The sequence below is a fragment of the Meleagris gallopavo genome, chromosome 9 (assembly GCF_905368555.1).
Source record: "Meleagris gallopavo chromosome 9, MGAL_WU_HG_1.1, whole genome shotgun sequence".
Taxonomy (NCBI): Eukaryota; Metazoa; Chordata; class Aves; order Galliformes; family Phasianidae; genus Meleagris; species Meleagris gallopavo.
Genome location: NC_139412.1, coordinates 2378643 through 2393263, shown reverse-complemented (window position 1 = coordinate 2393263; position 14621 = coordinate 2378643). Strand labels below are relative to the sequence as shown.

General features: G+C 48.3%; 3 protein-coding genes across 4 annotated transcripts in view; 1 reads left to right on the top strand and 2 right to left on the bottom strand.

Annotated features, from left to right (window-relative positions):
• TEX11 (testis expressed 11) overlaps positions 1 to 6767 on the bottom strand; it is a 30488-nt gene extending 23721 nt beyond the window's left edge. The window contains exons 1-7 of the mRNA XM_085230701.1: positions 6632 to 6767; positions 6424 to 6536; positions 4680 to 4764; positions 3377 to 3456; positions 2867 to 2947; positions 2665 to 2784; positions 1128 to 1208 (exon numbers count right to left, since the gene is read on the bottom strand). Of these exons, the coding sequence (XP_085086827.1) occupies positions 1128 to 1208; positions 2665 to 2784; positions 2867 to 2947; positions 3377 to 3456; positions 4680 to 4764; positions 6424 to 6536; positions 6632 to 6662 (591 nt within the window). The 5' untranslated portion in view covers positions 6663 to 6767. The remainder of the gene's footprint in view (positions 1 to 1127; positions 1209 to 2664; positions 2785 to 2866; positions 2948 to 3376; positions 3457 to 4679; positions 4765 to 6423; positions 6537 to 6631) is intronic.
• Positions 6768 to 6805: 38 nt separating this feature from the next.
• On the top strand, positions 6806 to 9570 carry LOC100544502 (nuclear cap-binding protein subunit 2). Its single transcript, XM_085230699.1, has 4 exons — positions 6806 to 7012; positions 7146 to 7327; positions 8015 to 8153; positions 8810 to 9570. Exons 1-4 carry the CDS (start codon positions 6926 to 6928, stop codon positions 8906 to 8908), a joined length of 507 nt encoding a protein of 168 aa, XP_085086825.1. The 5' UTR covers positions 6806 to 6925; the 3' UTR covers positions 8909 to 9570.
• A 1411-nt stretch (positions 9571 to 10981) lies between these two features.
• On the bottom strand, positions 10982 to 14520 carry LOC100544344 (serine protease 23-like). Of its 2 annotated transcripts, none has more exons than XM_010714982.4 (2): positions 12932 to 14520; positions 10982 to 12829 (listed from the first exon to the last, which is right to left on the bottom strand). In XM_010714982.4, the coding sequence occupies exon 2, from the start codon at positions 12817 to 12819 to the stop codon at positions 11764 to 11766; it is 1056 nt and encodes a 351-aa protein (XP_010713284.1). In that variant the 5' UTR covers positions 12820 to 12829; positions 12932 to 14520; the 3' UTR covers positions 10982 to 11763. The 2 variants fall into 2 exon arrangements, with proteins under 2 accessions (XP_010713284.1, XP_010713283.1); XM_010714981.4 differs by having other exon boundaries at positions 13229 to 14520.
• Between the last annotated feature and the right edge of the window lie 101 nt (positions 14521 to 14621).

Here is a 14621-nt window from a genome sequence, read left to right as displayed (position 1 = left end):
AGTATCTGTTCATAACAACTTCTCTTTCAGCTGAAATGATTTGCAACTGTCATGTTTGCAGCTGTCCAAAGAGGAGACAGAAAAGCGTTTTCACTGCTAACAGACTGCTAATATTTGCATCCATTTCGCCTCCGTGGTAACTGTCTTTTCAAAGTACAAAACGTGCTCCTTGCGAGGAATTCAAACCCTCAGCCAAGAATGAGAGCTGCAGAACAGCATCTTGCTTTAAACTGATTTATTTCTGATCTCATTGCAATCCAGAGACAAAAGCACAGATTCAGTGCGGGTGAACAAAAAACGATCGCTCTCGTAACTGAAATACAGCGAATGACTGCATTTCAGGCACCCTGCATAACACAAAGCACTCCCAAAACCTGGCAGCTCTCTGAGCAGTGAGCGTTCCCATAGCTTTGCAGCTTCATTAACATGAAGATTAGCGCTGAGGATAGACTTGCATATCAAAAGCCCAGCAGCTCAGCTCCTCTCTGGGCCCACCTGTTTCCAGACAAAAGTTCACGGCTAAGAGCAAAGAAGCAACACACAAGATAAAGAGGCACAGCTGTTTCTGCAGAAGAGCAGTGCCGTATTTTATTTAGAAATCCTTTTGCCTGTCTTGATTATTTGCCTTCACACGTTCTTTAGGAAGGGTTTATCATTTTCACGCACAGAGGGTGGTGAGGCACTGGAACAGGTTGCCCAAGGAGGTTGTGGATGCCCCATCCTTGCAGGCATCCAAGGCCAGGCTGGATGTGGCTCTGGGCAGCCTGGGCTGCTGGTTGGTGACCTGCACACAGCAGGGGGTTGGAACTGGATGAGCATTGTGGTCCTTTTCAACCCAGACCATTCTGTGATTCTATGATTCTATTATCATTCTATTTCTAATGATAAACTCTGAGCAAATGGAAAAACTAAAAACTTCGAAGGAAAAAAAACCTGTCACTCTTACACAAAACTTGCGGTAAGAAAACCTCAAAGAAGCAAAAAAATAAATAAAAAAAAATACAGAAGACAGTGAGAGTTATTAAAATATTTCTCAAAATTTAATATAGCATGTGTCATTCTTTAATATATGGGGAGGAAAACATTTGCAAACTTTGGCATGATAAAGAAGCTATGATTTCACTAACCTCTCTTGGCAACCTCACCAACATGTCCTTGCAGCGCTGCACGCATTGTGTTGCCTTCTGAAAATCCCCCTGAGCAACTGCCTAGGAAAGCAGAACATGCCAACAATCTGTAAGTTAACTACTTGCCTCTAAAACCTGTTACAAGACTGGTTCTCTAAAAAAAAGACTTGGATTGCAGGCCTTTTTTGCATTCAGTACAGCCAAGTTTGAGATTAGACATCTGTCCTTACAGTTCTACAATAATTCTGTATGTTTTTATACACTCAAAGACATCCAGGAGTGCCCTGCAGCCCACAGGTAGTGTGAAAGGCTCAGATCCACAGCACTGATTCATCTACATGTCAGGTAACAGCAAATCTTGGACAGCTTAACAAATCTTGAAACACCTCTCCAGTAATTTAAGGTCCTCTCGTCTCAACTACAAGTTACATGAAAAATTTTGGTCTGTTTAGGGAAGCTCTTCATAATTTTGAAGACAGTAACCCCTTCTGGATTCTGAGATCAGTGCTGTTAGCAGCAAATGGGAGCAGCTGATTTCTCTCTCATTTATACCCATATGTCTGTAATACTCTGTAGTATTGACAAAGTACTCAGAAACTTCAGTCATGCAGCAGAAGTCAGGACAATGCCTCTCAAAACACAGAATTTCTGAATGATGTACTTTGAATTAATTTAATCTGCCCTGCTGATCCCCTACAAAACACTCAGCATATTTTCAAACTTCTCTCACGTTCAGCCAGACTTCTTCTTTTAAATCATCAATCATAATTCCTACCTCATTGTGCAAAGCTTGAGACTTTAAGGAAAATTTCAAATGTCATGGAACTCATTACTGCCAAACATTGCCATTTTATACCCATTCTCCCACTGTTTCAAAGCTCTTATATGTGAAAAGCAGCATGTATTGGGTCATGGAAGAGAGGGCATCCATGCATAGGAAGATTTCTATCCAGTGACATTGAACAGCAATACCTTTGATTATATTGCTCATAAAAGTCAAGAAACTTGTAAGGTAGAGAAGACTGGATGTGTGGCTTACAGTGTCTGCTTGTCAGACATGAACCTTGGCTACCAACAGCACCTTCATATGCTTTTCAACCAATTTAGTTGCAAATCCCAGCACGGTGCTTTGAAATGACCAATGGTGCTGTATACACGCTACACAAATGCAGTTTTGGGGACCCAGGCTCTTAGGCAGTTCTACCCCCTTCCTTGGGTAAGCACAGGTCACCTCTGGAACTGACACATGATTCAGAAAGGCAGCTGTTGTATAAACACCCAAATTACAGAGCAACAAATCTGAACGAGAAGATATAAACAAGGCAGCAGAAACGACTGCGATAAATTAGGCAAATTAAAAGCCATTAAATTATTGCAACACCAAACTCAAACATCACATCTGATATCTTACATCTAAGCAAAGAAAATGCATCCTTCAGCAAGCCTGCAGTGCCAGGCATTCATACACCTAATTAACAGGTCAGAGTTTCCCTCCATACCCCCTAGGAACTTATAAAGTAGTGGGAGGAACACGTACTGATTCAGCCTGATAAGAGAGCACTTTGAAGAGGTCCTTCTCCACATCAGCTTTGCACACAGGAATATCTGCTTCACCATCGCCCTCCTTGCGTAATTTTGCATACAGCTTTTCTATGCTCTGGAAAACAAAGCTTAAGCATGACCCATGGAAGTCACAAAGAGGTGTGTTTGTAAAGAACTAGAACCGGAAAAGGACTTACGTTCATGGCAATCTCTAAGAATTCATCAGCAAGATCAGCTTTGCCAACATCTATCCAACCTTTACCAGTTTTCATCGACATCTGCCGGAGAAAACGATCAGTGCTTTGGGAAAATCTGGTCACTTCAGGGCAGGCAGTGTTAGATCCCTTCTTACTGATATATATATATATATATATATATATTATGTAGGAGAGGTATTCCAGCTCTTCAATTTGTCACAAGTGTCTCACATACGAATGAACTCTACTTGCAGCACAAGGCTTATGGTGCCCCACTATACAACACTGCAAGACACTGAAATAAATGAATGTGCTGCTCTTATAATACTTTAACATACGACAAAGATGTGATGCTAACTGCACTGACTCAGCAAGGCACCCCTGTGATAACATGGGCTCACCTTCAGCATGCTTCTTCTCTAGAATTACAGGCGTATCTCACTCACTTTCCAAAGTAACTGCAATAGGTTTTTAAGGTTTTCCACACTGCTCACCTGCCCTGAGCCTTACCAAAATCTGCCTCCGAATGGTTCCCTCCGGAGGATTGCTGCCTTCACAAAGGTACACCAGCCTACAAGCAACAAATCTCACTGCAAGAAAGTAAGGCATATATTTCTAAGTTCCTTTTTGTTGTTGTTGAGAAAGTCAGGCCCTGCCGTATCCTAAAGATGGTTTAAAATTATGAGAGAGAAACTTTTGGAAGCTTCAGAATTAAAATTTTAGTCAAGCTGCTTAAAATTGCTTTTCAGGCATCAAAAAGAAAAAAAAAAAAACACCCCAAGATACCAAGATATTCTCCTCAAAATGCTTATTAAACACTTTAGAGAGAGCTTAAGTCAAAGACACAGTATTCAAAGACTTAATTACACTGCAGGTGCTCACAGTAACATGTCTTGAGCACCTCAAACAGCCTTCAGCAAAATAGGGAAATCAAGTTTAATAATCTTTACGTTTTCAAAGTAAAAAGCACAAGTATTTTCTGGCCTTTTTTATACACTGAGTGAGGGTAGAAAACACATCACTTAATGTATTTAAAATAGCCTCTCCCTGGCCCTTCAGCTGTGATATAAGATCTGAGAACATTATGTTCTACAACAATTATCACTTATTTTGTGTAAACTTACCCTTTTCCCTTCACTTGACATCACTTACATGATGCAGATTATACTTAATTTTAACTGCTATCCCTTAAGAGAAAAATGTAGGCCAGATACTGCAGTCCTGCAGCAGCACATAAAGAACTGCTTGACAGCATAGACTAAAAGCTCACTTTGCTTTTCCCCAGCCCTAAGCAAACCTCCCAGGTGTATACAGATGATTGTGTATAAGCTACAAATGCTAAGGCAGGGAAGTGAAAAAAAGGATTTAGATTTTTTCTGTACATAAATACAGGTAAGATAATCACATTAAAAAAACAACTTCACGTTTTAGAAATTGACAGTCAAAGATTTACATCAGTGTTATGTCCACACACTCACAGATCTTAAAAAATAGCATATTAAAATAGCATAAATAAAAGGCAATACAGAGTTTCCTTTGGAAGCATCACCTCTTTATTGATGCTCGGGCACAGAAAGGAGTGATGCAAATACCAACACCAATTCTGTGTCACAAAGAAGATCACTGTTACACCACGGTGATCCTCCCCAGACTTGTTGTGTAAGTCTAGCTGTTCAGTTTTCTCTGTCTATACCCTATCTGCAAATATCCAAACCAGCCCACAGCACTACGTATGTACCTGTCAGCAGGGAGCTTTTCCTCTTCACACTGCAGCACAAAAACACATTTAGAAAGGAAAAGACTGTATACATACATTTAGCTCTCTGCTCATCGCTGATGACAGAACCTGTGTGTTTGGTTACAGCCCAGTTCCACAGGTTTATTGCATCCTCTTCAATCTGAGAAAGAGAATTCCATTCCATTCAATTTTGTCCTAGATTTGGATTAAATTGAGATTTACTCCTGACAAAGCTACTATCTTTCATGTTAACCACAACTACAAGTTTGGACTATTCTTTTTTACAGACTGGGTATTCCAAGAGACTTGGAAGCAGTTGGCAGGGATCACACACACTTTTCACAAGCACATTTTATAACATATTCTCAGTCTTCTAAAAGACTATCTCCCATCTTCTGAAAATCTGAGTGTCTCTGAGATGACAAAGGTAGGAAAGAACACGGCTGACATGACCTGAAACTAAGAAGAGCTAATTAATCGTAAGATCGATAGCAGCAAGCACAGATATGCCATGTCATCCATCAGTGCCTTCAGCTCCCATTTAAAGTTACACAGAACAGCAAATTCTGTTTGAGAAGTAGTGGACTTCAGAAACATTCAAATACGTTCCTAAACAAATCCCATTAATCTGTCGTATTGCTGAAATAGCCTAACATATGTTTCTGTCAAGTCCTTTTCCAAGCCTAGCAAAACATGACCTGATTTACCCTACCCATCTGGAATGAAGTTTTCTCACAAGCATTCATACATACAAAATTTGTGCAATAGCACATCGCCACATCCAAAACACAACTGATTCACTGGCAGCTTTCAGAATCCATTATGTACGTTTTAAACAGATGTTGCAAAATTAGAAGGGAATGGAAAAGAGCTGTGAGAATTGTATCAGATTTGAAAATGCATCTGTAGGACTCTAACTCTTAGGCCTGTATTCATAGAATTGTTGGAGGTGGAAGAGACCCTGAAAGGCCATCTGGTCCCACTCCCTGCACTCAACAGGGACACCCACAGCTCCATCAGTGCTCAGAGCCCATCAAGCCTGACCTTGGGTGTCTTTATGGATATGGGGCACCACCACCTCTCTGGGCACCCTGTGCCACTGCCTCACAGCCCCTATTGTAAAAAACATCTTCCCTATATCCAACCTAGATCTCCCTTTAGTTTGAAACCATTTCCCCTCATCCTATCGCAACAGACCCTGCTACAGAGTCTCTCCCCTCCTTCCTTACAGCCCCCTGTAGGTACTGACAGGCTGCTCTCAGCTCTCCCTGCAGCCTTCCCTTCTCCATGCTGCACAGTCCCAGCTCTCAGCTTGTCCTCACAGGGAGGCATTCCATCCCTGGCATCACTTTTGTGGCTCTCCTCTGGACATGCTCCAACAAGCCAACGATATTAAGTAGCTTAATTATTTTAAGTACCCACACAGAGAAACTTCTGATGTTATCAGACAAAGAACAAAAGCTACTGACTAGAAACTCTTGTTAAAAGATGATGCAGCCTCGCATAAAGGCAATAAGATCTGTTAAGAACGCATTTCAGAGGGCTGTGGATTTTCCATCAGTCATAGCTTATAGAAGACATGCCTACAAGCAGGCAGCCGGAAATATCCCGGAATGTGACACATAGCACTCCATCCTGGACGTAGCACCCCATCCTGGACGTATCACAGCTGCACAGAGCTTGGCCCGGAATCAACGCGCTGAGTTCTCTCATTAAACACAACACTTTGTATCGCATTCAGGCTGCTGGGTTAAAAGATGAAAGCACCGAACTGAGCGCCCCAGACACGGGGACGGAGAGGCGGTGCTCAGCGCTGTACCTCCGCCGCGCTGCCGTCCGCCTCGCCGAGGGCCCCCGCCGCCCGGAACAGCTCCTCAATGAGGGCCGCGATGCGGGGCGGGGCCTCCTCAACCAGCAGCTCGCGGAGCAGCTCTGGAAGACAAACCGGGAAGGGACCAGTCAGGCGGTGTGTCACAGAGTGGCTATGCAGCCGCAAACCCCGGGCGGGGATGGAGAACGGACGCTACCTCCCGCCGCGCCCAGCTGCCCGCCCACCATGGCCGACACCGCCCCTCAGCCCTGAGGAGAGCAAAGGGACCGCAAGGGCGCATGCGCGTCTCCCGCCGCGCCACGCCGCGCTGCATGCCGGGAGCGAAGTAGCGCGCGGTGATTGGCTGCTCTTCTCGATCGCCCAGCCTTTCCGCCCCGCCTGGCCAATCAGACGGCGCGGCGGTTGGCCTGTCCGTTAGTCCGCTGGCCTGTGGGCGCCGCGCCGGTTCTGGAAGGATCTCCGGAGCACGGCCCTACCGGGCGCGGGAGAGATGTCGGGGCTGCTTCACACCACGCTAAGCGGGCTCAACAGCGACTCCTACTGCGAGATCAGCCGTTACCGAGACCAGCACTTCCGGGTGCGCGCGGGGCGGGGGCGGCGGGGCACGAGGCGGCGGGGCCTGGCCGGGCCGGGCCGGGGGCTGCCGACGGGGTGGGGCCGTGAGGGCGCCGCCGGGTGTGAGCCCGCCCTGTGCTCGGCTTTGCCCTCAGGGGAGCAAAAAGCTGCAGGAGAAGTTCCTGAAGATCTCCTCCACGCTGTACGTGGGCAACCTGTCCTTCTACACCACCGAAGAGCAGATCCAGGAGCTGTTCTCCAAGTGCGGCGATGTCAAGAGGATCGTCATGGGGCTGGACAAGATCAAGAAAACACCCTGCGGCTTCTGCTTTGTGGAGTATCCTTTCTGATCCCTACTTGCAGTAAGCTCAGCTGTCAGAAGCCCTGAAAGGCATGAAACTCACAGGGCTTCCTTCCAGGCACGTTGCTGCCTGCATTCCCACCACCACCCAAACCGTACTGTGTTGCCATGGGTGAAAGTCGTGCATGGATGCTGAGCCCTTGCATGGCCCAAGCTAAAGGCACGTGTTCATGTTCTCACCTTGGCTTCACACCTGCAGAACCAGCAGAGCGATCCATGGCGCTGCTCCCAAGCACAGGGAATGCGTTTGTGCACGTTGTGCTGTGAGCTGTCCCTGCAGAGCTCTCCTGTGAGGCCGGTGCCTCCTGCTCAAATTCAGTTGAGTTTAATATCGTATAAAAAAGCATCAGATTTCTTGCCCTTAGCATGGTTTTAACAATTTGTTTTATCTACTTGTGAAGTAAGTGATCCAAAGCTATTTCTTGTCTGTACAGGTAGCAACATTACAGTCAGAACCTGAGGAAGGAGTGGGAGCTATTTTCAGCTTGGATTTACACGAGTGCAGCTTTTTGATCCCATAGAAAAGAGCAGGAAAAGTAGCAAAGGCCGGAAGGCAGGGAAGGCTCTTCTGCTTCTTAAGTACAATGGTTTGTTATTGTTTGTTTTTTTTTTTCCTGCAGCCAACAAAATAGCACGTTTAGTTCTCCTTATAGTGTGTTTCAGATATTACACGAGAGCAGATGCTGAACATGCGATGCGATTTATCAATGGCACGCGGCTCGACGACCGCATCGTTCGGACGGACTGGGATGCAGGATTCAAGGAGGGACGGCAGTATGGAAGAGGAAAGACTGGTGGGCAGGTAAAGGCAATACCAGCTCAGACCTTGAATGCAATCTCCCTAGGGCGGTCCTGTTTTGCTCATTTTGTCTCATGCAGAACAAAGTGCAGATGGTAAGGAGCCAGCAATGAATCTTAGGTGATTTTGGTAGCCAGTGCTACCTTGGTATTAAGAGCTGGAAGTGTAACTGGTTACAACTGGACAGGATTCCACAATTCCTAACAGCACAAGCAGAATTGTCCTTGTTCCAGGCTAGCACTCTTTAAATGATGCAGAATTTGAATAGAAAGGGAGTGCAATTTCTAAATCAATCTCATGATCCATCAGTTTGCACTGTGAGAAGCTAGATTTCCCTTGCAGATTTCTGGAGGGCTGGGGAAGGGAGAAATGCTTTGGAGGCCAAGCCTAGCAATTCAGAAGGTTGGAAGCTGGATGACAAAGCTGAATCAAAATATTTTGGGATCTTTGCTTTCCCTCTAAAAAGTCATCAGCCAGCAGATATATCTTCACTTGTCACTTGCACCATCTGTCTGGGTTGTTGGTGGATTGTTTGAAGGGATTTCAAATTGAGTCAAACTACTCACCTGAACTTCATTTCTCAACCTACTGAGCAAGGAAATGGTGATGACTGTGAAGCCCAGCATAATGCTAATGTCTGTGTTACTGCCTTGCTCCAGGTGCGAGATGAATACCGGACAGACTACGATGTGGGAAGAGGCGGTTTTGGCAAGATTATACAGATGCAGAAGGCAAATCAACAGCCTGCAGTCTATTAATTGCCTCATGGGTTTTAGCTCATAGAGGGCTCTGTTCTTCTTGAGCTAGCCGTGTTCTCGTGTTTTGGATTGGGGTAGGGAGTGAGATCCAAGTTCCAGCAAAAGGTGACCCTCCTTAGATTGTGGATATACATGTGTTCATTCCCCCTTTCTTCTGGGTTAGAGAGGATGTTCTGTGCTGATACAGGGCAACAAGGGAAACAAACGGACAACTCTGCAGGATTCTGGTAAGAAGAAATGCAGCATGTCACACGCACCTCATGCTAGGATGTACTCTTTGCATTACAGCTAAGGGGTTGGCTTCTTCGAAGCCATGTTTGCAGCTGTGGTTGCTCTCAGATAAAACTTTGTGAACTGTGCCACTGTTGGAGCCCTCTGGGTGCCCAGGCACTTTGTTGGGATGCACGGAAGTTTCAGAGTTCTAATTTACAAGCTCATCTGCTTACAAAGCAGTATCACTATTTGGGTGAGAGAAGCTGAGCAAGGTCTTGCTGTCCACTTGGAGGTGCTTGCCTGTACATCTAGCCCTTGGGTTGGTCGTGGCCTGCAGAACCTTTGTCTTTATGATGCCCCAGTGCTGCCTGCTTTTTCAAATCCTCACTGTTTGGCATGATTTTGTTAAAAGTTTCTTTCAATTTTTTAAATAAACAGTGAGTCCTGTACCTGTTGCAATCTGTTCATCAAAACCTCAGGCTCTATGACAAGAGCTGGAGGGAACATTTCCTGGTGGTATTTTAAAGTTGCTGTCACTTGCAAACACAAAATGGAGGGCATACTAAAGGAGGGCACATGTCTCGCTGTATTTCTGTTGGCTTCCCCTCTTCTGCTTTGCAATAGCTGATGGCTGATATCAGGGGGAAACTGCTTATAAAGTGTACAGCTGCTCTGAATAAGAAATCCTTACATTTCATACCAACAGATTCCGGGAAAACTTCTGATCTTGTCAATTGTTCCACAGTGTGAGACATATATGAAGCAATACAAAAGTGTAATGTGCATTTCAGAGAAGAAGGAACCAGAAACTCCCCTCCCTGTATTGATGACAGACTTTCTTCCCCATTTAAGAGAAGCATGGCTGATACTCTTACATTTTTCCTATGTCCAAATAAGGGACCAGAGAAGAATAAAACCCCCACTGATCTATCCCCCAAAACCTCCCAGACAGGGTTAGTGATTTCATTGGACAAATTAAATTCTGACTAATTTGGTTTAGTATGATGTAAATAATAGTAGCTGCTCCTTGTCCAGTAGTATGTAATCACGATTTTTCATGCGCTGTCTCATCCAAGATAATACATACTGTTCTGTTGCACGCCCATGTGCAAACCAGGCATTATAATTTATTTTAACTCTCACATTACAGCTGAGGAGGATGGAATGGTAGCATTAATGTCTTGAAATGTCTCCTACTTGCTTGTTTTGCAAGTCAGGTTGCTGCATTCTGACATCTGTCACAAGTCTTGAAGGAGCTGCACGTTTAGACCTCACCTGACTGAAGGAAATGACAGAGTTGACAAGCCTGTGATACGAGCTGCCCCTGAGATGCACTGAAAAGGAGCAGGATGTTGAATTTAAAGGGAAAAATCTAAGCAGCTGTCTGCCCAGCCTGGCAAAGCAGCATCACATGAGGTCCTTTGGGGAGATACGGATTACATAGAAAAATTGCTTGGGCAAACAGCTAGCAGAAGGGAAGTTGTGAGAAAAACAGGGAAATCTGCTGTGAAACTCTTCTAGTAGCAACAGAATCTCATTTATATGAGGTAGGGAAACAAGGCAAGCTCTCAGTTTGCCCCTGATATGCCCTGTTGGTCACGTAATTCCTGTGTGTGTGACAGAACATGTAGAAAAATGTTTAGTCGAGCACCTGCGTGGGCTGTTCCATGGTTGTGGCAGGCATGTCTGTCCCTGCTTCTCAAGATACTGCAATTTCTTCTCTGCACAGGTCTGCATGTCCTGCTCATCTCTGCCTGGAGGGAGAGTACCTCCCTCCTTACGCAGGTCCCAGACCAGTGTTGGCAAGCTGTGCACCATTCCCCTTTCGGCATAACATTTGCAAAGAGATTTGTGCTGACATTTATTCAAATACATGTATTTGCTTAAAAGAATCCATCTCAAATACTACAGCTGTAGTAAATGCCTTCCTTCTAAAGCCACCCATCCCACAGAGAATTAAAGAGAGATGAGAAGGTTTACAAGTAAGTAGGCAATCCCAGCTCTTAGCCTTTGCTGCAGCATGTAGGTACCTACATGGCACCACACTGCAGCAGTCAGAAGAGCCATCCTTGCCAGGGGTGTGATCAAAAACCAGTGCTGCCAGCATGCTGGAGCAGCCCCTCCTGCCCTGGCTGCACTCCTTGCTGGAGCACTGTGCCCAAAAACCTCAGGCTCCAGGGTTGCTTTCCAGGCATCTTTCATCAGGCACACAAAGGCGCCGTTAGAAGAAAAAGTCCTTTGTCCTCACAGAACTGGGGCAGTGCCGAGCAGGGCAGCACAGCCAGCAAACCGAGACACCTGAAGTGACCCAAGGGAAACAGTGCAGCTGGAAAACAGGCATGCAGTGACCAACTGTAAGAGCTGCTAGCAGTTAACCTGCTGCAGGTAGCAGCCCAGACCTGACTCTCTAGCAAAGAAGTCCGATGTTGAGTTCACCAGAAGAGCTTTAAACACTCTTCAGGCTTAGCCGAGTCTCTCCACTGGATCCTGTGTGTGTTGCAGAGACCTTGTCACTCCAGGATAGAATTAAGTTTAGCAGCAGAGCAGTTCTGGCAGGCAGCGCTCCTCACACTCATCCTCACTCACAAACACCACGCTCAGAGCCGTCTGCACTGGGGACGGGAGGAGGAAGGCTCCAGTTCTCATTCATTCTGGCAGCCTTTATAGTCCCCTCTGATCCAATAACAAATCTGAGCAAACTTGGGAGCAGTCAGGCGAACAGCAACGTTATAGTCGTGCTGCTCCCCCCCCACTTCCAGCCACTGATGCCCAGAGAAGATGCCGATCACCTTCCTCTCCCACTTGTGCCGCACGGGATCCCACACCTTGCCATACACCCCAGAGCCAGATGCGCCAGGCCTGGCATCACAGTGCTGGTAGATGAGGTGTGCCGTCTCATCTTCCACCCCACAGAAGCGGTACACCAGCTCTCCCGGCCGGTCACTGTCAAACCCTGAGAAATGAATCCTTTTCCCAGCCATTTCCTCCGCTGCCGGAGCCACAGTCAGCTCCATGTGCGGGCGCCGGTGCGGTCTGCGCAGCTCCAAAAGGGCGTAATCATAGTCCATGCTGACCGAGTTGAGGCTCTGGATCCAACCCTTGGGCACCTGCGTGCGCCGCACACGAGCCCAGCGCATCACCGGCCTCCCCGTGCCATTGGCTGGCGTCAGGAAGCCCACCTTGATCTTCTTGGCACCCTTCACATAGTCTCGGCCATCGTGGACACAGTGGGCAGCCGTGAGGACGTGCTGCTCGGACACCAGCACCCCCGTGCACCCCGTGGAGATCTTAACTGTGGTGGAGAAGGGGTAGTCCATCAGGAAGTGGTTCCCACTGATGGAAAACCGCCCATCCGTGCCGTAAATCTGTCGCTTGCGCCGCATGCGTCTCCTCGGCCACCTCCTCTCCGTGCTGCCCTCACCGGGGCTCAGCTCCACCGTGGTGAGAGTGCGGGTGCCGTTGGCGTACAGCGTCTCATAAAAGAGGTACTCCTGGAAGTCCTGGGGGAGCAGGGCGGCCTCCCTCCGGACACACGCCTGGTCACAGCGTGTAGCCAACTCCAGCACGGCCCGTGCCGAGAACTGCGCTCTGCCCAGCTGCACCGTGGACCGGGGAACGAGGGTGGGAAGCGAACTCCCAGCTGCGGTCCTGGGAAGGAAGGAAAGCAGGAGGATGGCAATCACCTGGCAGCGAGTCATCTTTCCAAACCTGCAAAGGCAAAGCAAGGAGACCATTAAGCCTGCCCGATTAGAGCCAGCCACCTGCTGCGGCTCAGGGCTCGGGGATTATCACATGCACGTGGCCCCTCACCAGCTGCTGGGTTGTGCATGCTAAGCTGCTGCCTGGAGCTGTGTGACTAACTAGAGATGATAGAAATCTACCCCAGCCTTTGATCTGCAGCTCTTTTGGATGGCAATGCCCGGCGGTGCTGCAGGAGTACTGCAGGAATACCACGAGTGGATGAGTTTCCTCTGTCACGCCACAAGTCCTGCTGCTCTGACGTGGATCCCCTGGATTCCAAGGCTCAGCCCTGCCAACACCGCACGTCCCACCCAGCAGCTGCAGCACCCGGTGACCCGCGGGGAGGATGAGGAGGTGAGACAGTACCTGCTGCCTGAAGAGGGAGATGACAGCTCTGTCCCACTGTTCCTACAGGGGAGAGGAAGGTGCATGAGCTCCAGGGCTACACTTGAGTTGAAGTATTTGGTGTCACAGTGCGGCGAGGACAAGGCAGCCTGTGTTAACTCCAAGGTGGATTGCTGCACCCCATCTAAAACTCAATCTGCCATCGCTTTTCCATGTGCCAGGGCCACCCCTTGTCCATGGGGCAGGTTCTACAGCTCCCTGCACTGCTCAGCCCTCTGCTCCCATCCTGACCTCAGAGTACTGAGTTGGACATATCAACTGGAGCACAAGATGAGCCCCGTGTCCCCAAGGCAGCCGGGGTCTGTGCAGACACGTGGCAGCACGCTGGGTTATGAAAGTCGCAGGAGAGTGGGGGTGGAGCCTTGCAGGGAGGCTGAGAGCCACGAGCTCTGCCCTCCACACCCTGACTCCTCGTGCTGCAGCTGGGCCTCATCCCAGATTTCCCCATCCCCATCCACTGCCCTTGCAGGGCTCATCCAGTGCCGTGCTCCAGGGAAGCCCCACAGCTGTCCCTGGCATTAATGAGCCAAGGTTCATCCCCTCACCCAAAAAGGAGCATCTCCGCAGCTCCCTCCCATGTGAGGGAGCACCACATCCCTATAGAAGGATCTCAGTCCCTATAGAGGGATCTCATCCGGCGAGGCAGCAGTTAAAGCAGTGGGAGCAGCACAGGCATTTCCCTGGGTCGTTCAGCTTGCTCAGGCTCCAGGGCCTCATTGCCGCCTCCCCAGCGATCCGCTGGCTGGATAAGGAGGCGGAAGTCTGTTTCATGCTGCCCCGGGGCTGGAACAGCATTGCCCATGTGAGCGAGTGTGGGCACTGCCGTGCTCATGGACATGCACGTGGATGTGGGGTGCAGTGGGGTGACAGCCCCCCTCCTCCCCACAGAGCCCTGGGGCTGAGCCATGGGGCCGAGCCATGGGGCCCTCCCTGCTGGCCGAGCGCTGACCCTGTTCTGCTGCCAGGAAACGCCAAACCCACGTAAGATCCATCTGCCCTAAATTAGTTTATTTATTTCACAAAATAATCTGTCAGGGCTGATTGAGACCAGACCGGAATCTGGGAAATCGTCTTCAGCCCAGTTCCTGGCTGTGCCTCCCCCGCAGGCCCAGCGGGAGCCCAGGGGCTATTTCTGAAGTCTTTACAGCAGCACTGGGATGTGATGACACACTGCCATGTGGCACAGGGCCCAGCCCACTGCTATCCCACACCTCAGTACCAGGAGTAAGAGGCTGGGTGCCCCACACCCTGCTTCCCATCAGCATGTGCCCATTGAGACACAAGGACAGCCCCATCCCCCAGCCCAGGCTGCAGGACACAGGCACTGAAGTGAGATGCAACTGAACCAACAGAG